Source organism: Saccoglossus kowalevskii, chromosome 3, assembly GCF_978046115.1.
Source record: "Saccoglossus kowalevskii chromosome 3, keSacKowa6.1, whole genome shotgun sequence".
Lineage (NCBI taxonomy): Eukaryota > Metazoa > Hemichordata > Enteropneusta > Harrimaniidae > Saccoglossus > Saccoglossus kowalevskii.
The window spans coordinates 11973651-11990725 of record NC_140643.1 but is presented as its reverse complement, the minus strand read 5'-3'; the positions used below and the strand labels follow the sequence as shown (position 1 = coordinate 11990725).

The 17075-nt window shown below is 34.4% G+C and overlaps 1 protein-coding gene across 1 annotated transcript in view; it reads right to left on the bottom strand.

The window, feature by feature from the left end:
• The window catches only part of LOC144355835 (stabilin-2-like), a 108795-nt gene extending 100937 nt beyond the window's left edge, over positions 1-7858 (bottom strand). The window contains exon 1 of the mRNA XM_085497285.1: positions 7311-7858. Coding sequence (XP_085353411.1) covers positions 7311-7785 — 475 coding nt within the window. The 5' untranslated portion in view covers positions 7786-7858. The remainder of the gene's footprint in view (positions 1-7310) is intronic.
• Between the last annotated feature and the right edge of the window lie 9217 nt (positions 7859-17075).

Below are 17075 nucleotides of genomic sequence, written 5' to 3'. Positions count from 1 at the left end.
TTTGCGCTATGCTAATACATGTAAAACTCCTGCAAGTCTACTTCAAACTAACCCATACATACACTATATCATGATATAGCAAGTGCCTGAATCATTTACAAGTAAAACAATGAGTTCTATTTTACCGTACATGTTCTTGCACATTTAATATAGCAGATTTAAATTATCAGTTGTGTTTATGCTCATCAGAACCCACTTTGCTCATGTGGAAATCAAACCTAAATTCGTTGTTCTATTAGTTGCCCTTCTTTCCTAACTGCACCAAATTGGCAAGTTCTGCAAACTACTTGACACACAACTGCAACTTGGCACATACTGCAAAGGGGTTAATTATTCACTGGGTTTTAATTTTGCTTATTATGCTGACTGGAAAATGCACTAAATTAAAACCCAGTAAATATGTACACTTAGCATAGAACACATTATCTAAAAAGTAAAACCATGAATTTAAAAGTCACTGAATATGCCTGAAATAGTAAAACAGCAAAATTTTAACCCAGTGAAAATTAGTCATTTTACAGTACCAAGTTTGATTCCGGGCTCTCTCTTGGGACAAAGATCATGTTTTTTTGGGCATGTGCAGAGTAAGTCCATACACATTTCAACAAGTGTTGACTCTGTGACTGCAACTAATATCTGATTTCCTTTTCTGGTAATCTCACTCTTAGCAGCACAGGAATAGATTATTTCAGGAGAAAGGAAGTTTATTTTCAACACATCCTTCAATTCAACCATTACAAAACACTCAATACTTTCTTTACATTTCACATATAATTTGTTTATAATTTGGTTGCAGTGTATAAAGCACAGAAACTGTACTCATCTGACTTTGCACCCATGCTTGTCTAGTATGGTAAGTCGGACGAGTATGGTAAGTCGGACGAGTATGGTAAGTCGGACGAGTACGGTAAGTCGGACGAGTACGGTAAGTCGGACGAGTACGGTAAGTCGGACAAGTATGGTAATAGATCAAAAGTACATTATTCTCCTAAGTAAATTCGACACTGAGAATCCCAATGTGATTTACGGATAGTCTTAGATTTAGGTGTATTTAAAGTCAAAATGCATGAAATAAAAAAAGGAATGAGAAACTCTGACGAATACTAGTTATTTTGTGTGCAATACAACATGGACTCCAGTGCGAATAGTTCCAAAAAAGTTAATTTTTGCATGTTTTCAGACAGTTTTTTACCAGCAAAATATTTCATAGTGGGTAAAAAAAATTGATAATTTGTGTATAAATCCTGTACGACAACACTTTCGAAACAAAAGAACTTGATAGTATGTTCGTTCTTATTTAATAGATAAAATACCTGCAAACCACCATAATAGGATTTATCAATAATAATATTCCACTGTTGCTTTTTTATGATCTGTACCTCAAATGAAAACAAATTTTGCTCCGATAGATGATAAATTGCTGAACTGCAAAAGCATTTTTCAAATTTCTATGTATGTGTTTTTGCAAAATTTATTTCCAATCATCCAACAAATGTTCTCTAATATTTTCTTGGAGACAGCTATGTCAAGTGCTTGTGTCCATATTATTTGGGCTGGGTGTGTGTGAAGTCCTAAGAGAGATATCTCAGCCTAGGATTGATAGCTCTGCCAATATATGTGCTTTAGGTGAAAGACCTGGATAACTTGATTACCATAATGTTGTACCCTGGCAAATTTGAACACTGATGTATCAATAGGTGGATGAATGCAAGTGTATTGTTATTATTGAACAAAACCAAGAGTACATACAAATGTACTAGGTACTGTACAATAACTGTGACTAATGGCCATACACAGCAGACTGTATTGTAAATATTGCTCTTGGCACATTATATCAGTTCACTGTCTGATCATGAGAGACGGTGCATAGAGTACAGTCATCTTTAAATATATTCTGAAGGAAGACAAGCATGCTGATGTGGTTAGCTCAAGAATTGCCTAAATCCCTTGCCAAAGATAACAATTCTTAAGGGCGGACACATCTGAGCATTTTTACTACCTGGCAACAATCACCAGTGAATAGCTGAAAACTCTCAGAAAAGAGTACTTTGGACTTGTTTTTAAGACTCTCCTGAACAGTGTAACAAGACTTACCTCAAAGTTGAGTTTGTGTTGTTTTCCACAACATTAGCTTGTTTGAGGTAATCTTTAGTTTTTACGTGTTAGTGAGTACTGTAAAATACTTTATTTTAGCTGGAATTAATTTTCTCAGAATAGACATTTTGGGTGTTTTGTATGGAATTAATTTTCACTGATTTTTGACGAGTTGAATGGAAAAATGTATTTTATTTTCACTGAATTATTCCTTCAACGAAAATAGCAAAAAATAATTCTGAGCAAAAATAAAGTATTCTACAGTAAATAAAGATGATTGGTAGTTGCACGCCTCACACATTTCAATTAAAGAACTGAAGATATCATTCGAAAATGAATAATATGTATAGTATTAAAGCAATTGGACTTGCTGTTTTCAATAAGAATTCGAAAATATAACTTTTTACCAAAAATGACAGAAATATTCATCAAAATTAGAGAATCAAAGATATCACAAAATGAACAAATGTGAGAGAGGTCCACATGTAGTACAGATATATATAATATCAAAGCAATCAGACTTGCTGTTTTCAACAAGTAGTCAAAAATACCACTTTTCACCAAAAATATTCATCAAAATTAGAGAATTGAAGATATCATCATGAAATGAACAAATTTGAGAGAAGACCATCTGTAATACCTATATGTATACCGGTAATATCAAAGCAATCAGACTTGTGGTTTTTAACAAGAAATCAAAAATATCACTTTTTACCAAAAATGACAACAATATTCACCAAAATTAGAGCACTGAAATGAAATGAAATGAAATGAACAAATCTAAGAGAGGTATACCCAAGGTACATACACACCAAGTATCAACGCATTCAAGCTTGTAGTTTTCAAGAAGAAGTCCAAAATATAAAAAGTTGACACAGACGACGACTGATGCCGACAGATGATCACTCATATGATAAGCTCCCCTCGACTTAGTCAACAGCGGAGCTAAAAATGTCTGTCAGACAAAAAACAGTCTATCAATTATTTATTGGATCACATTTTTTTGTTTCACTGAAGACAATCAATAACTGACAAAACAACAGATGTCATGAATAAGATATTTGACGAGTTGGTTTGGTGAGTGAGCTTTCTCAAGAGTTATCAGAGAGTTTGGATGTTACAGTGATCCATTAACAAATACTGAAACATGATCCTCTGCAGTGTTGGCTTACACTGGTACATTCTGGTTATTTTATAATTGTCTTAAATAAAAGAACACAGTCACAATTTACTAGGTGGTACATGTATTGTCCTATAAGACCAGTTATTCACTGGCATTTAATTTTGATATTTCGAGCAATTTCACTTTTAACTTCATGAACTTGGCTGGGAAACAGTGAGTTATTTCACATGTTCTCATAGATTTAAATCTTTAGATTTTACATAACAGTGGATATAGAAAAATTAAAAACCATTGAATAATTAATGTGTTTACAAAATGCTCTCAAATATTGCTACATATTATAAGTGTTGAACATTACTGGGCTCTTGTTTTCCTGATAATAAATTAACAATAGAATGCATTGCTTTCTTTGCAAACCAATTGCTAAAATAACTGACCATGTTAGCAACTATATCTGGTCAAGTACCCATGCTTCTAATTTTTCACAATTTTTATTAGATGTATTCATGGTTAAATTTTCAAAAGTGCTCAACCCAACCCAACCCCAACCCCAACCCAACCCAACCCAGCTCAACCCAACTCTTACAAAATTTTGGAATCTGTCTTACAATTACAGCCATTTTTTTCCCTTTAAATCATTAGTAATTCACTGTTATATTGCAGTAAAAAAAATATCATCGTCAATAATTGGGGAATTCCTGAAGAATTTATATTAGCTAATAAGATACTTTAACGATCAAGTCAAAAGATGTTGCAGGTCAAGTCAAGCAGCAAAACAACATGGAGGAAATCGTATTGCATTGAAAGTTAGCGTACATGTTCAACCAAAATCATTCAAAAAGAAAGATAACAAGCCATGCATGGCACAGTCCCTGATGGCTATCAAATTTAATATATATACTTTTGTTTATAGTATTATATTAATATAGTTGCAAAATAAACATGTTAGAGATATGGATCCAGAAGCTGATGCTTGATTATGATAATTTTTTAACATTAAAATGATTGACATTCAGTCATCTTGTATCTGTATCTTGTAAACGAGTACATGATGTCCCTATTGAGAGATATTGCTCTGAAACTGCAATACCGGTAATTAAAACAAAATGGCCACCAGTCCGCCATTTTGAATACATCTGTCTATCTATGACATGATGTATAATGAATATATAAAATTTGAACATAATCATTTAAAGCATGTCAGCGATATGACTCTAGAACCTCATTCATTAAAACAAAACGGCCACCAGTCAGACATTTCGAATCTGATCTAAAAAACAAAACCAAGAATGTCTAATGTACCTTGTATGTACCATGTTTGAACAAAATCCATCTATAAACAGCCAAGATCTGGTTCCAGAATTGTTGATGAATTTTTAGCAGAAAAATGGCCACCATTCGGCTATTTTCAGATTGCCAAACCAATACATCTGTATATATATATATATCAATCTTCTGAAGGAAAGTGCAGACTATAAGCGGAACTATTTTGTGAATTTGTGAGTGTTTTCCAACAGGCTTTAAAAATTGTTACATCATAAATTCTGATGGTGCATAAATAATATCGTAATAAAATGTATTTGTGAAAATTCATAGTAGCTCGGTTACTGTCACCGTCGTATTGCCATATGGCCACCAATGAGCCATCTTGAATCTGATCATCAAACAAATACCCGGTACCAGTAAATGTGTATATGTATGATGTATCTATGAACTTGATTGGTCAAGGCATGCTGGCCACCAGTCGGCCATTTTTAATTTTTAATGTGATCTGAAAAACAAAATGACAAACAACATGGTCTCATTATGTCCAATATATGTACCAAGTTTGAATGAAATCAAACAATACATGACTGAAATTTTAACATTATAATGGTCACCATTCGGCCATCCTGAATCTGGTAGTCAAACACCGTATATATGTGCATATGTGTGAAATAGTGAATTTAAAAGTTTGAACATGATTGGTCAAGGCATGTCAGCATTTCTTTTAAAAAAGTGGCTGCCAGTTGGCCATGTTAAATCTGATTGTGAAATGAATAGATGTGCATTTCTACCTAAGATGTATGTGTGAAGTTTGAACATGATCAGCCCAGGTATATCCAAGGTAGAGTTGGGCACGCACGCATACAAGAAGGTCAATCCACTGCATTCGAGTGGGGACTAATAAGCGCCTGCAACATAACTTTGAAGGCACCATTCAAATTATATTAAAAAATGACCACCAGCAACAAAACTTTTAAGTTGATCATTACCATTTTTTGTATACAAACTGTCCATGAAAAATGTACAAATTCTGAAAAGTTATATAATATACCCAGTAATCTGATATTGAAAACAGAGGCATTACATTTCTTTTTTTTTTGAATAATGTTTTTGTGCTAGGCGACAGTTTCGAACATTGAATATAAATGTTGTCCCTTTCGATTATTTTTTTCATGTGCAAATTGCTCGTGCTGACACATAGTGCATTTTTACCACAGAAGCCATGTAGCTATTAAAAGTGTTTGACGGTATCATCAATCATGGGTATTACGTGTGGCTCAATTATGCGATGTGTGAACTGGTATAACGTAGTAACTGGTACCGAGTCAGTGAGCGTTATGTTCATTTATAACTCCTTGTTGTATTGTCCTTGTTAATATAGTGAGAATTATTAAACATTATTATTTATTTTTGAACTTATTTTTTTATTATGTTTAGCGTCCTCCCTTAATGAAATTATCATATCCAATGAAAATACAGTCAGGCTGTTTTATGCAAATTAGTCCATAGTTCAGTTATTGCTATTCAAATTTACCATGGTCATATCTTCAATGTTGGAATTTGTAATTTCATTGCTTTTAAAGTTATATTAACAAAATTTATCATGAAAACTAACTTTAATACCATAGATGTTACATCATGACGTTCCAGCAATACCCAGATAGTACACATCATTAGGAAGAAAAAAACATGCACACAAGGGAATATCACCAGTGTGATATAGTATAATTGTTAGTATTCCCTTTTTTCAAGTTGTTTGTTAATCTAATTCAATTAACAATATATTTGAAGAAAGTTTTAATATTTTTATGTAAATAATTTACTGCCCAGGTTAAAAATATCTCAGTATCAAAAGCTAACGACTAATAATTATTCACAAAACCCAGATAAAATTACATGGCTACAACTTTATGCACCAAATATTAATGAAAATTGTCATTTGGAGCCATTTACCTATTGGTTTCCATGGTAAAAAGTTCTCATCATATCTCAAAATTTTGTATTGCTACATAAGGTGAAAAAAAAATCATCTTTTTATCCATTTTATTGTTAGAATATTTTTATAAATATGATTCTTTTATAAAATAATGCTTTAACATGCATTTCTATGAAACTTGTTCCAAACATATACATTTTTTTAAGTAAATTTCCCCAAACTGGGAAAAACCCAAAATAGTTAATGACTGTGTCAAAATCCATAATTATGCGACACTTTTTAAACAAAAAATGGTGATAATTGTCTTGTTTGTATTTATTACTAGTAGGGGTCAAATACATGTATATACTCGTGATCTACCTTTATACTGCTTTTCTTTTACTAACAAAATAAGCTAAGCCTTTCACTGGTACGATGACAGACCAATAGGTCCGTACTATCTCTAGGTGGTACTACTGGTACAGTGTGAATGTAATTGCCAGTTACCTTAAACGCCTTCACAATCCAGGCAGTTACCTCCACATTGTTTTTGTGTGTGTGTGTGTTCACACTCGATCAAGCATAACAGGCGGGTGTTGATAGAAATATAAACCGGTAAATTTAATGTTTAAATAAAGTACACTCAGACATAGACCCTGGGTCTATGATTAAGAGAAACCAATATATAGGTGAACATTTATATCATTAATACTATGTGACAATGGAATTAGTATTATTGCGACATGTGGTAATACGATATTTAAACAATAATCAAAATTTCATAAGAAACTGAATCCGAAATAAAATTAAATATTTATATTTTTGTACGCAATCTCGTCACTATTATTATTAATTTCAGAAAGTAGGTAGCAAAAGTTCTAAAACCGGAAGTAGTGTACAAGTTGTTCTCACCTTGGCATTGAGGTCCCCAGTATCCTGAGCAGCATTCAACCACGTTAATAAGATTTTCACACTTGTACCGGCAACCAGCCACGCTATACTGACCTGTCTGGGTAGTGACGGTATAAGTGCAGTCCTCCTGGGTCGGGGTGGATTGCATCCCAGTGAACGAGCATGCATTTGGGTCGGCAGTTGGTGTACACTGAATACATTCCGTGTAACTAAGTTCTGTTGACTCGTAGTCGCAACGACTATGGTCGTCATCTCCCGACGAAGAAACAGATCGGTCGTATAAATGTCTCGACAATTGTTGCGTTTGTTTTCTGTAAGTAGGGCTGTCCCTTGGAGACCCGTACACTGCCGAATCCGCTGCATGTAAACTAGAATGTCGGGCATCACAACAACCACAGCAGCAGGCGGCAATAAGAAATACGATTAATAGTAACGTCCGCCTTAAGTTTACAACTCGTATCCTCGGTGAAAACATTATGAACGCACGACAAGCGGTGAACCTAACTATAAATCTATACCTAAAATATAAAATCTTATCTCAAACAGTCTTCAATATCACGAAATATTCACGATTGCCGTACACCGACCTACGTCGCAATCTGACATGACTTTCTTTCTTCAATGAATAGGTGTCAGGACGTACATAGTACCATATGAGAGTCACGTGATTCTTGACAACCAATCATGCAAATAGAAGTCAATTTCCCTTTCCTCATTATCAGTGTTTAAATCCGTACGGAAATCTGTGGGACTTAATTCGTGTTATCTATCGACCACAGAGTCGTGTTTATAATCCGAACATCCCACGTTTTTTTAAATACTTCTTCTTTACTTTATGAGATAAATATTTAGTGCGTAAACCTAATGGTAACAATACAACTTTGAATTTAAGTCACCAAGTAATGTCGATCAACTTTAGGTGTCGACTGGGTGATGTGTCTTAGTACGGATTGTCGAATTTTTGAGCGTTTCTTATTTTCAAAATCAAAACTAGAAATATGTATTTTAAATTGTTCGGTATGTTACTTAATCCAACCGGGAGTAATATAAATTAGTATCCCTTCTATAAAAAGTTGAACGATTTTCATCAATGAGCTATTTTCGTCAGAAATGACGCTTTTTTAAGTTTTAACAACGCTTTTTGACGTTTTTGACGTCGTTGTTTTGATTTTCAGACTAAATGGCTGGAGTGCATCTGTAATACATTTTGTGACAATAGAGTACTCACATTTTCTGTTTATATATTTGTTACGTTCTTGAAATTCTATTTTTGTTGACATATCTGATAACGTCCTGAAAGTATGTACTTCTAAACTATTCCCGAAAACTGCAGTGGAGAGAAAACAGTTGACCCAACTTGCAATTCCTGAGAATTAAACGGATTCAGTATATGAAGACAAAATGTGGGGTAACCCAGTCGTGATTTCTTGAGAGGGCCTCTCCAGAGCATATTTTTCACAGCACGTTTTTTTTTTCAAATGAAAGCTTCGTGGCTAATAATGCACTCGTGTTTACTTCAAACACTGTACTCCATCTCACTGATTTCTGAAAGTTTGTTACATTTTTACACTAAAATACATATTGTTCTAAAAATAAAATTCTAAAAAAAAATTAAGACAGATTTAAATCAGATTATGTTGTATTCTGCCATGTTCCTTCTTTAAAGGGGCACTTCCAGTTAAGCCTAATCTCACAACATATTTACTTTCTGGATTAAAATTACAATGGATAACAAAATATAGATTAACTTTGTAAACAACATAAACAATAGTGTCCCATGATTCTTTGGTGCAATCCCTGTTCTTGGAAGTTTCCCCCTTAAAGGTGCTGTACATATTGTAAACGCTGGTTTTAATTTCACCAGTTTTGCTGATAAGTGAAGTCCTTTAAATTAAATCCACTTAAACATTTAAAATAACAATTGAAGTCAGTGTTTCTATGCAAAATTACTCAAAGCATCAAAATAGTGAAATTAAAAACGCCAGTTAAAATAAATGCTTTTACAGTTCTGCATATTTACCAGGACTCGGACTGTTCGGCAGGTTAGTTCTCAAAACAATAAAACAGCCTATGTGCATGCACATATATATAATACAATATATATAATACTACATATATTAGAATATACAAATTTAAAATAAATGTAAACACGTATCAACATGCAGTCTAATTAAAACCACAAATTCATTTTATTCTTGCATTTCGGTAACGCCTTATATACAAAAAAACACGTTAGTACCTCCATGGTAAGAATGAATGTAGTCGCAAATCCCAGGAGGCGGACGTTTTAGAAGAAAGTTGTATTCGTTTTCAACGATTGACAATCATTCAATGCCTTCATGATGTCGTTCCAGTTCAATAATAAGGCGTAAGCATAGATGATGGAGGAATGCTACAACTTTTGTGTCACAAACTTCTTGTGCAAACTATACATACCCAAAGCATAATAATACAAGAACTTCTTAAGAGAAGAAGCCCAATGTTGCCAACCATGATCATCTACATTTACTAGAATATACAATATGCTTGACGAAGTTGCTGCGAAACTGAAGTTCTATAAGTTTGTTAAATGCAATATGAACGAAAATGTGTGTCTGCTGATAATTGTGTTCGATACTCTATACTGCAGACCAACTCTAAACTAAAAATGTCACATTTGCAGTACACACAACAGTATTCCTGACAAATCAAAACCAGTAAATATGAAACTACGCATGTGCAGTTATCGTTATTATATAACGTACCAAAACAACCGGTGCGCATGCGCATTAGGGAGTGTTATCGTTTCGAATGAATACTCATATATTTTTTTTATTAGACGCATAAAATCCTTAGGAAAGGATAAAAAGGGTCTTACAGAAAGAAATTAAAAAAACTACAATCTAAAAAATAAAACAAAAAATAAAACCTTTTCTAAAAAAATAAAACAAATCAAAAACAATATAGACAATTTGCAGCCAATGGTGAATACAGAATATAGAATGAACACAAAATGTAGCCTAATACACTGATAGTTGTTGCTGTTTTGTTCCATAGCTGTTTTTTAAGAAGACAGCTAAGGCTGGTGCTAGAGTATGGTTTGTTATAATCAAAATGAATTTATTCTGACTATTTTCTTTATCAAAATTTGGAACTTTATTTTGTGCAGTCAAGAATAATTTGTCCCTATGGTGACTGTAAGCTAGACATTTCATTACAAAATGTTGCTCATCCTCAGTTATATTTTGGCTGCACATATCACATGTTCTTTTATCCAGCGGCACATTATTATGTCTGCCTTTCTCAATTTTAAGGTCATGGTTGCTTGTCCTGAATTTTGCAATTAACCTTCTAAGACCATGGTTCTGCATATTAATTAGGTAATTTTTAATTTTTAAATCTTGTTTGAAAAGTCTTTCTGTTCTTAGTTTGTTTTTAGCCAAGGTTTGTTTTCTATTATCATTATGCATGTCTAAGATCCATTGGTTCTCAAATGATTTTTTTATTTTTTTATGAATAAAGTCTAAATTTTTCTTAATTATTTTTTCACTTGAGTTAACAATGGTGACAACATCTATATCTTGCATGAGGGTTTCTGCACTAGTAAACCATTTATTTTTTACATTCTTATTTACTAAGTAGGCTTCTCTTAGTAATGTGTTATCAGAGTTTGTTACCCGGTTGAAATATTTAAGTTGTTGTTTCTTGATAAAACAGTCAATGGGGTACCTTCCTAGCTCTCCATAAACAGCCATTTTTGGTGTGAATTTTGAGAGACCAAGAATGAACCGACAAAATGAAAGATGGACATCCTCAGTTGCAGACTTAGTTGTGCTTTCATCACCCCAAACATCACTACCATATACAATAATTGGTCTTATCAGTTTGTCAAATAAAGATAGTTGGAGGGGTATGTTTAGTGAGTTGTCATAACCGAGTTTGCATTTCAAAGCAAAGAGAGCTTTATTTTATATGTGGTAGAAGAACAGCATTTTCATGTCGTGATAAATCACCATCCATGGTATCTATCAATATAGAGTATCGAACAACAATACTGAAAATTACATGTTTTCATCCATAATTGTTTATTTAAGTGAAAAATTGTTCCAACGTTTCAACGTCGACACTAAACAGCCATATTTTCTTTGGTACAATTCGGCGAAAGTCACAATAATAATCTACGGCATTTACAGTGGGCTTTTGCTAACATCAAACTACTTGAATCCCCATAGTTCAGGATTGGTAGAATTATTGCATCAAATAATATAAAGCGAGTGGAAAAATGAAAGGCTTCTCGCCTTTTAACGAAAAAAAAAGCTTTACCCCGGATATTTCTGGTAGAAACTAACAACTACGAATATTTGTAATTGGTAAGTAAGTTGTAGTACCAATTGGTTTTCCGTCATGGTGTAATTTCTCGGGTGAGCTGTGAGATTCCATCCTGTAAAAATATAACTTTGTTCATGTGTCATTCACTACAACATTTACCTAGAATGTCAATCAATACCTGTAAAAAAACCAAGTGAGTCGACACATACTAGTATAACAATATCATTGGCATTTAATAATGCAAATAAATAGCGTTAGTCTAATTCCTTAGTTACCAGAATTTATTAATGGATTAACATGAAATGAAAACAACCGAAAAGCAAGGGACATGACACACGTCCCTATCATAATGGCACATCCGCTGGACAGCCAACCCGGTTTGACCAACCTGTTCAACCATAGACCCTCTAACAGAGGGTCTATGGTTCAACACACGCCTTCACACTAATATAAGTTTAAAACATAAATTGTGGTACATAACAGCAATTTTATGTCAAACGCTCTAGAAAATTCGACAAAGATCCACCCCACCTCCATTCACACACACTCGCGCCTGTGCACCTTTGAATAAGGGCGTGTATACGAAAACCTTGATTCTAATAAAAGCCTGCTTGACAATCAAACCTGGAAGTGCGGTAAGATCAATGATAAAATACTAAAAAAGAAAAATGAATTGAACAACTGTGATATTGCGCGTAATTAGTTTTCATCGTGGTTTTCCTACTGCCAAGCCCGTACTACCATTAATGTCACACCGCGTTCATCTAATAGAATTTAATAGAACATCTTTCATTCATACGAATAAATGTTTGTCACATTCATCACTTTTTGTAATGCCAAGATTGTTCATATTCTCACTCGGCGGGCGGCATAGAGCTCACATACATCATGAAATACAAAATCAGACATGAGTGAGTCAGGTCGTTGGCTCCATTTCATATCACCAAGACCGTAATGAGCGCCACGTCACCATCGATGTGGTTCTATGCGACATATACAACACGGGTACAATACATTGCTTCAAGTTGTTTATACGTAGTTCGAGCGACTGCTGTCCAGCAACTTTATTTCTTAAGTGCATTGGAAAATATTTATATTTACATCAAGATGATATTACTAAGTAACGATGGAAACCCAGTGGGATATAGGGCTGAATAACACTTCTTTTTCAATTGATATTTGATCATATTCACAGAGTTTTTTTCAATTAATACTAGTTGATATCTTGTTTCAACCTGTATGTTTGAAGATCATTTCTTACAAATAAAATTGACATCACCAGCTATCTTCATTGTTTATCTACAAGAAACAATATTTTCTCAATCCACGATTCGTTTATTCTCAGTGTCGCATCGTGGTATCACAGCGTGGAGACGAAAAACAGTCACACGCCGAAAACTGGTATTGCAATATCTGTTAAAGCTGTAGTGTGATATTGATAGTGTATTGACCGCTGATCAACACGATACATATAGGGATGATGATGTCGCATGTTACATGTAAAGGGAGTGGTCGATGCGACACGTGATATTCTTCATACTGCGTTTAGAATAATAATCGTCATCTACGAATCAAGAGCCTCGTGTCAACTGCGAATTAATTTCAACAATAAGCGGTACTACATTATCTATGAAGGGGGTTCAGTTAGGAATTTCGAATACAGTTTCGTTATTCATTGCGTATTATCGATTGAACTGCTTTTGTCAAATAGATTTGTTTGAAGATCCCGAATCTTTCTTTGTGTATGGTAATAGTTTCCCATTCATATTCGCTGAAAATATAGTTTTATTCCGATTTAAACATGACCACCCCCGCAAATAGGTTTGTATGAAGATCCCGAATCTTTCTTTGTGTATGGTATTAGTTTCCCATTCATATTCGCTGAAAATATAGTTTTATTCCGATTTAAACATGACCACCCCCGCAAGGATGTTTACCCGTTCCTTACATGTAACTTGTGAGTCTAAGGTATACCAAAACGCCGTCTGTTTGATGTGTCTATATCTGGCCGGTTGATATCGAAGTATGTGTTCGATGATGTCACTAGTGTATTTGTGTACTCTGCACAAGTATCATGGGTGAACTGACTGAGCATGACGTAAAGATCTGTCCAGTTGTTGAATGGTAACCAGAACAAAAGGATCCTGTCACATCCCTTGACAATGTGTTTATCTACGTGTTATTCCGTGTATTAGCGTACCGAGCACTGTATGTCACGCCGACAGCCACCATGATGAATCAATCATAACTCAAGTTCAGTCACAATATAAACCCAAAGAGACCAGAAAGACAGACAAATTTAATATTTTAGGTTTCAATTTCTTTACTTCGAGAGAACATGGTTACTAATAATCGTCACAAGAACTGTTTTAGACCTCGATTCCTCTATGGCGGACGTGTGATTAATAATTGCATTGAGAAATGTTGATATTTTGATGTTTGGAACACTATCACGGTGACAGTAAAATAAGACATCTCATAGTAGTATAACCATATATACAATGCATATATCATTGTAATATCAATTGCTAGTATTTGTAACATTGTAATATGTTGTACACTTTTCATTTGTCATTGTTATTTAACGTTTTTATTGTTTTATTGATTTTACTGCTGTACTTAACAGAGTCAGTGAAAGTTGCGTCAGTGAATAAATGTATTCACTATTGCACCCTACCACACATTTTATTCTATAACATAGTTTTACTGCTACATATTATTCATGAGAGAAAAGTGAACAATGGCCACAACAGAATCGACGGATTTGGAGAGTATGGAAAATTCAGTATACTTCGAATGGTTTCGCCCAATGATAAATATTACAAAAGTGAGAAATTGGTTGATTGCAGTAAATAATCACGAAATTTGAAAACGTATATTGACACATTATATTGCGTTACTGCGGTTGTAAACGCAAGCAGGGCAAAACATTTTTGTTGGGTAGATTCTGAACCACCGCGGAATCGTTTCCATCCTTTTTCACTGCTAATTTGCAAAGAAGAAGGTGCCGAATACGTAAGTGCGCCACCAGCGTCCGTGTTTAACATCTGACACACATTTACGAGGTTTTACCATATGCACGAGGTAAGTGTTCATGGTTTTTATTTATTTCTGTGTGCATCGTCACTAGGAATGTGTGACAGAAAGTTATATTGAAGACTCTCGTTGTTGTTTGAACTGAAACGTGTCTTCTCGTTAAAGGGCGGTAGTCGCCGCGCAGCGCCGCGTCGTGTTCGACGTGAACAACGTATACAACATGTGTAAAATACATTGTTATGACATAACATTCGAACACGCGCCACGCGACGACCACCGCCCTTTAACTTATAGGTGAGAACTCAGACTGAATAAAAGTTCTTTCAGTGTTCCTGGGAGAATTACCGTATCATTGAAACTTATCCAACTGGCGCCTAAAATCGTATTCACAATGGAAAAAATAAAATATTCCATGCATTCCGATTGTGGTTGTTAAAGTTTAAGACTGTCCATAGTTCAATGACTTTAACAGTATTGAACTTGAAGATAAACACCCATGTGCGGATGTCCGCAGTTGACTGAGGAAGAGAGATAACATATGAATGAAATATCTTGTATGTTGGAGAATCTGTTGTCTATCTCGTGACATTCAAGACCCAATCAATATGAGCTTTTTAGTGGTTTCAATCATGGATCGGGGCTACAACGAGACCCCATGTCCAATCAACTTCCGGTAAATAAGAGTAAACAGTGCTTGGGTACAATTTTCAATGTTACCCCGAATGAAACAAATGTTTTAAAGCTACACTGTAAATCAAGAGAGTATCGTGTAAGGGACAATTAAAGGTCACGTGTAATAGTATTTATTTTTTCGGAGAAGATTCATCTACTTATAAAGATGAATATGTACTGTACATGAATTAGTTATTCGCTGGGTTTTTCATTTTGCTATTTTTTGCTAATAAGTAAAATCCGCTAAATTAAATGCACGGGAATGTGAAGATAACAATCAAACTCATTGTTTCTTCTTCGAATTTGTGAACTTATAACCCCGTGAATATGCTCAATCATTGCCATATTCAAAAACGTTATGCATAAGTGTTATCTACTCAGTTTTTACGATACTCACACGTGATCCGTGATTGTCTCAATTTGTCTAAAGTCTACTTCATGAGACTCGTGACAACACAGTACCGTTCGTGGCCATGGTGACAATACATAGTGTTGTACAACATTTATTTAAAGGGTGATCGTCGCGCTGTATTGATAATGAGGTTTGACATGGGCGCACTGATTACCGCCAGTGACTCCTTCGATACCTTCCAATCACCTAAAATACCTAATTAAAGTTTGGCAAGGTATCAGTTTGTACTCGTTGATCTGCACAACAGTCAAAGTCGCCATCTTTGTTTATATGAGATCCATATATCTCGCGCATGCGCGGCGCGACGACTATCGCCCTTTAACTGGAATCGTTATAAGTTTTGTCAAGAATGAAATATAACACAGATACTTTTATTTTGCTCTGTTTGTATGTAAATTTCTACTTCAGAAGTTCCAAAGTTTATCGGCCCACGCAACATGAGTTAGGGCGTAGTAAGTTGTCTGAAAGAGAAAGTATGGAGCAAATAATAATATCAGACTTCTTATATGATTGCGCCACCAACGGCACATCACCGGGGAGAAACTTTTGTAGGGAAGTGTTATTGAGATGTTCTTTTTCGCATGTGAATTGTTGAGTCAGAGTTGATTAATACACTTAGTTCGTATTTTTACAAACATAATTTTCTTGTCCCTGATCGCAGCCTGTTTTAAAGAGATTTACAGTAGTCGCATAATATTCATATGTACCGCGCGAGTCATTTTCTACACACACATACACACACAATCGTCACATAATCCACTTTCAATTCTAGCTCCTTGTGGTCTGAAACATTTCCGGGCAATTTTTTCGATTACATCACCGTCACACCCCGGTAATTATTGTCAGGCTTGGGGTGCAAAATACCGTCATTAGCGTACTAATGAGTCACCGTTAACACAACGATGATGACTTCCGTTTACGCCATTATTATGATAATTTTTGTTATCCGAAAACAACTAATTTTGACTAGGCAATTCAGAAATATAGTAAAATAATTTATTTTATAAGTACGCCAATTATAATTTGCCTAGTTACATATTACACGTAAATATTAAAAAAGAAAAACATAATTTGTTATATTTTTGCATTTTGCTTGTTTTGAACTAAGATTGCATGACTCCAGAAACTGAATGACATTACAAACTATTTACTGTGGCCAATAACTTAATAAATAATAATAAACTTAATAACTTTAATAAATATAATTTAACTAGGTAAAAATACTGTATTTAAGGTGGAAGACTACTCATAAATTAAAATACCCAGAATTTATTCATTTTGCAATAAACTGTACTCCAAGACAATATAAGAATATTGACCTAAAAAAAGTTGGAGGT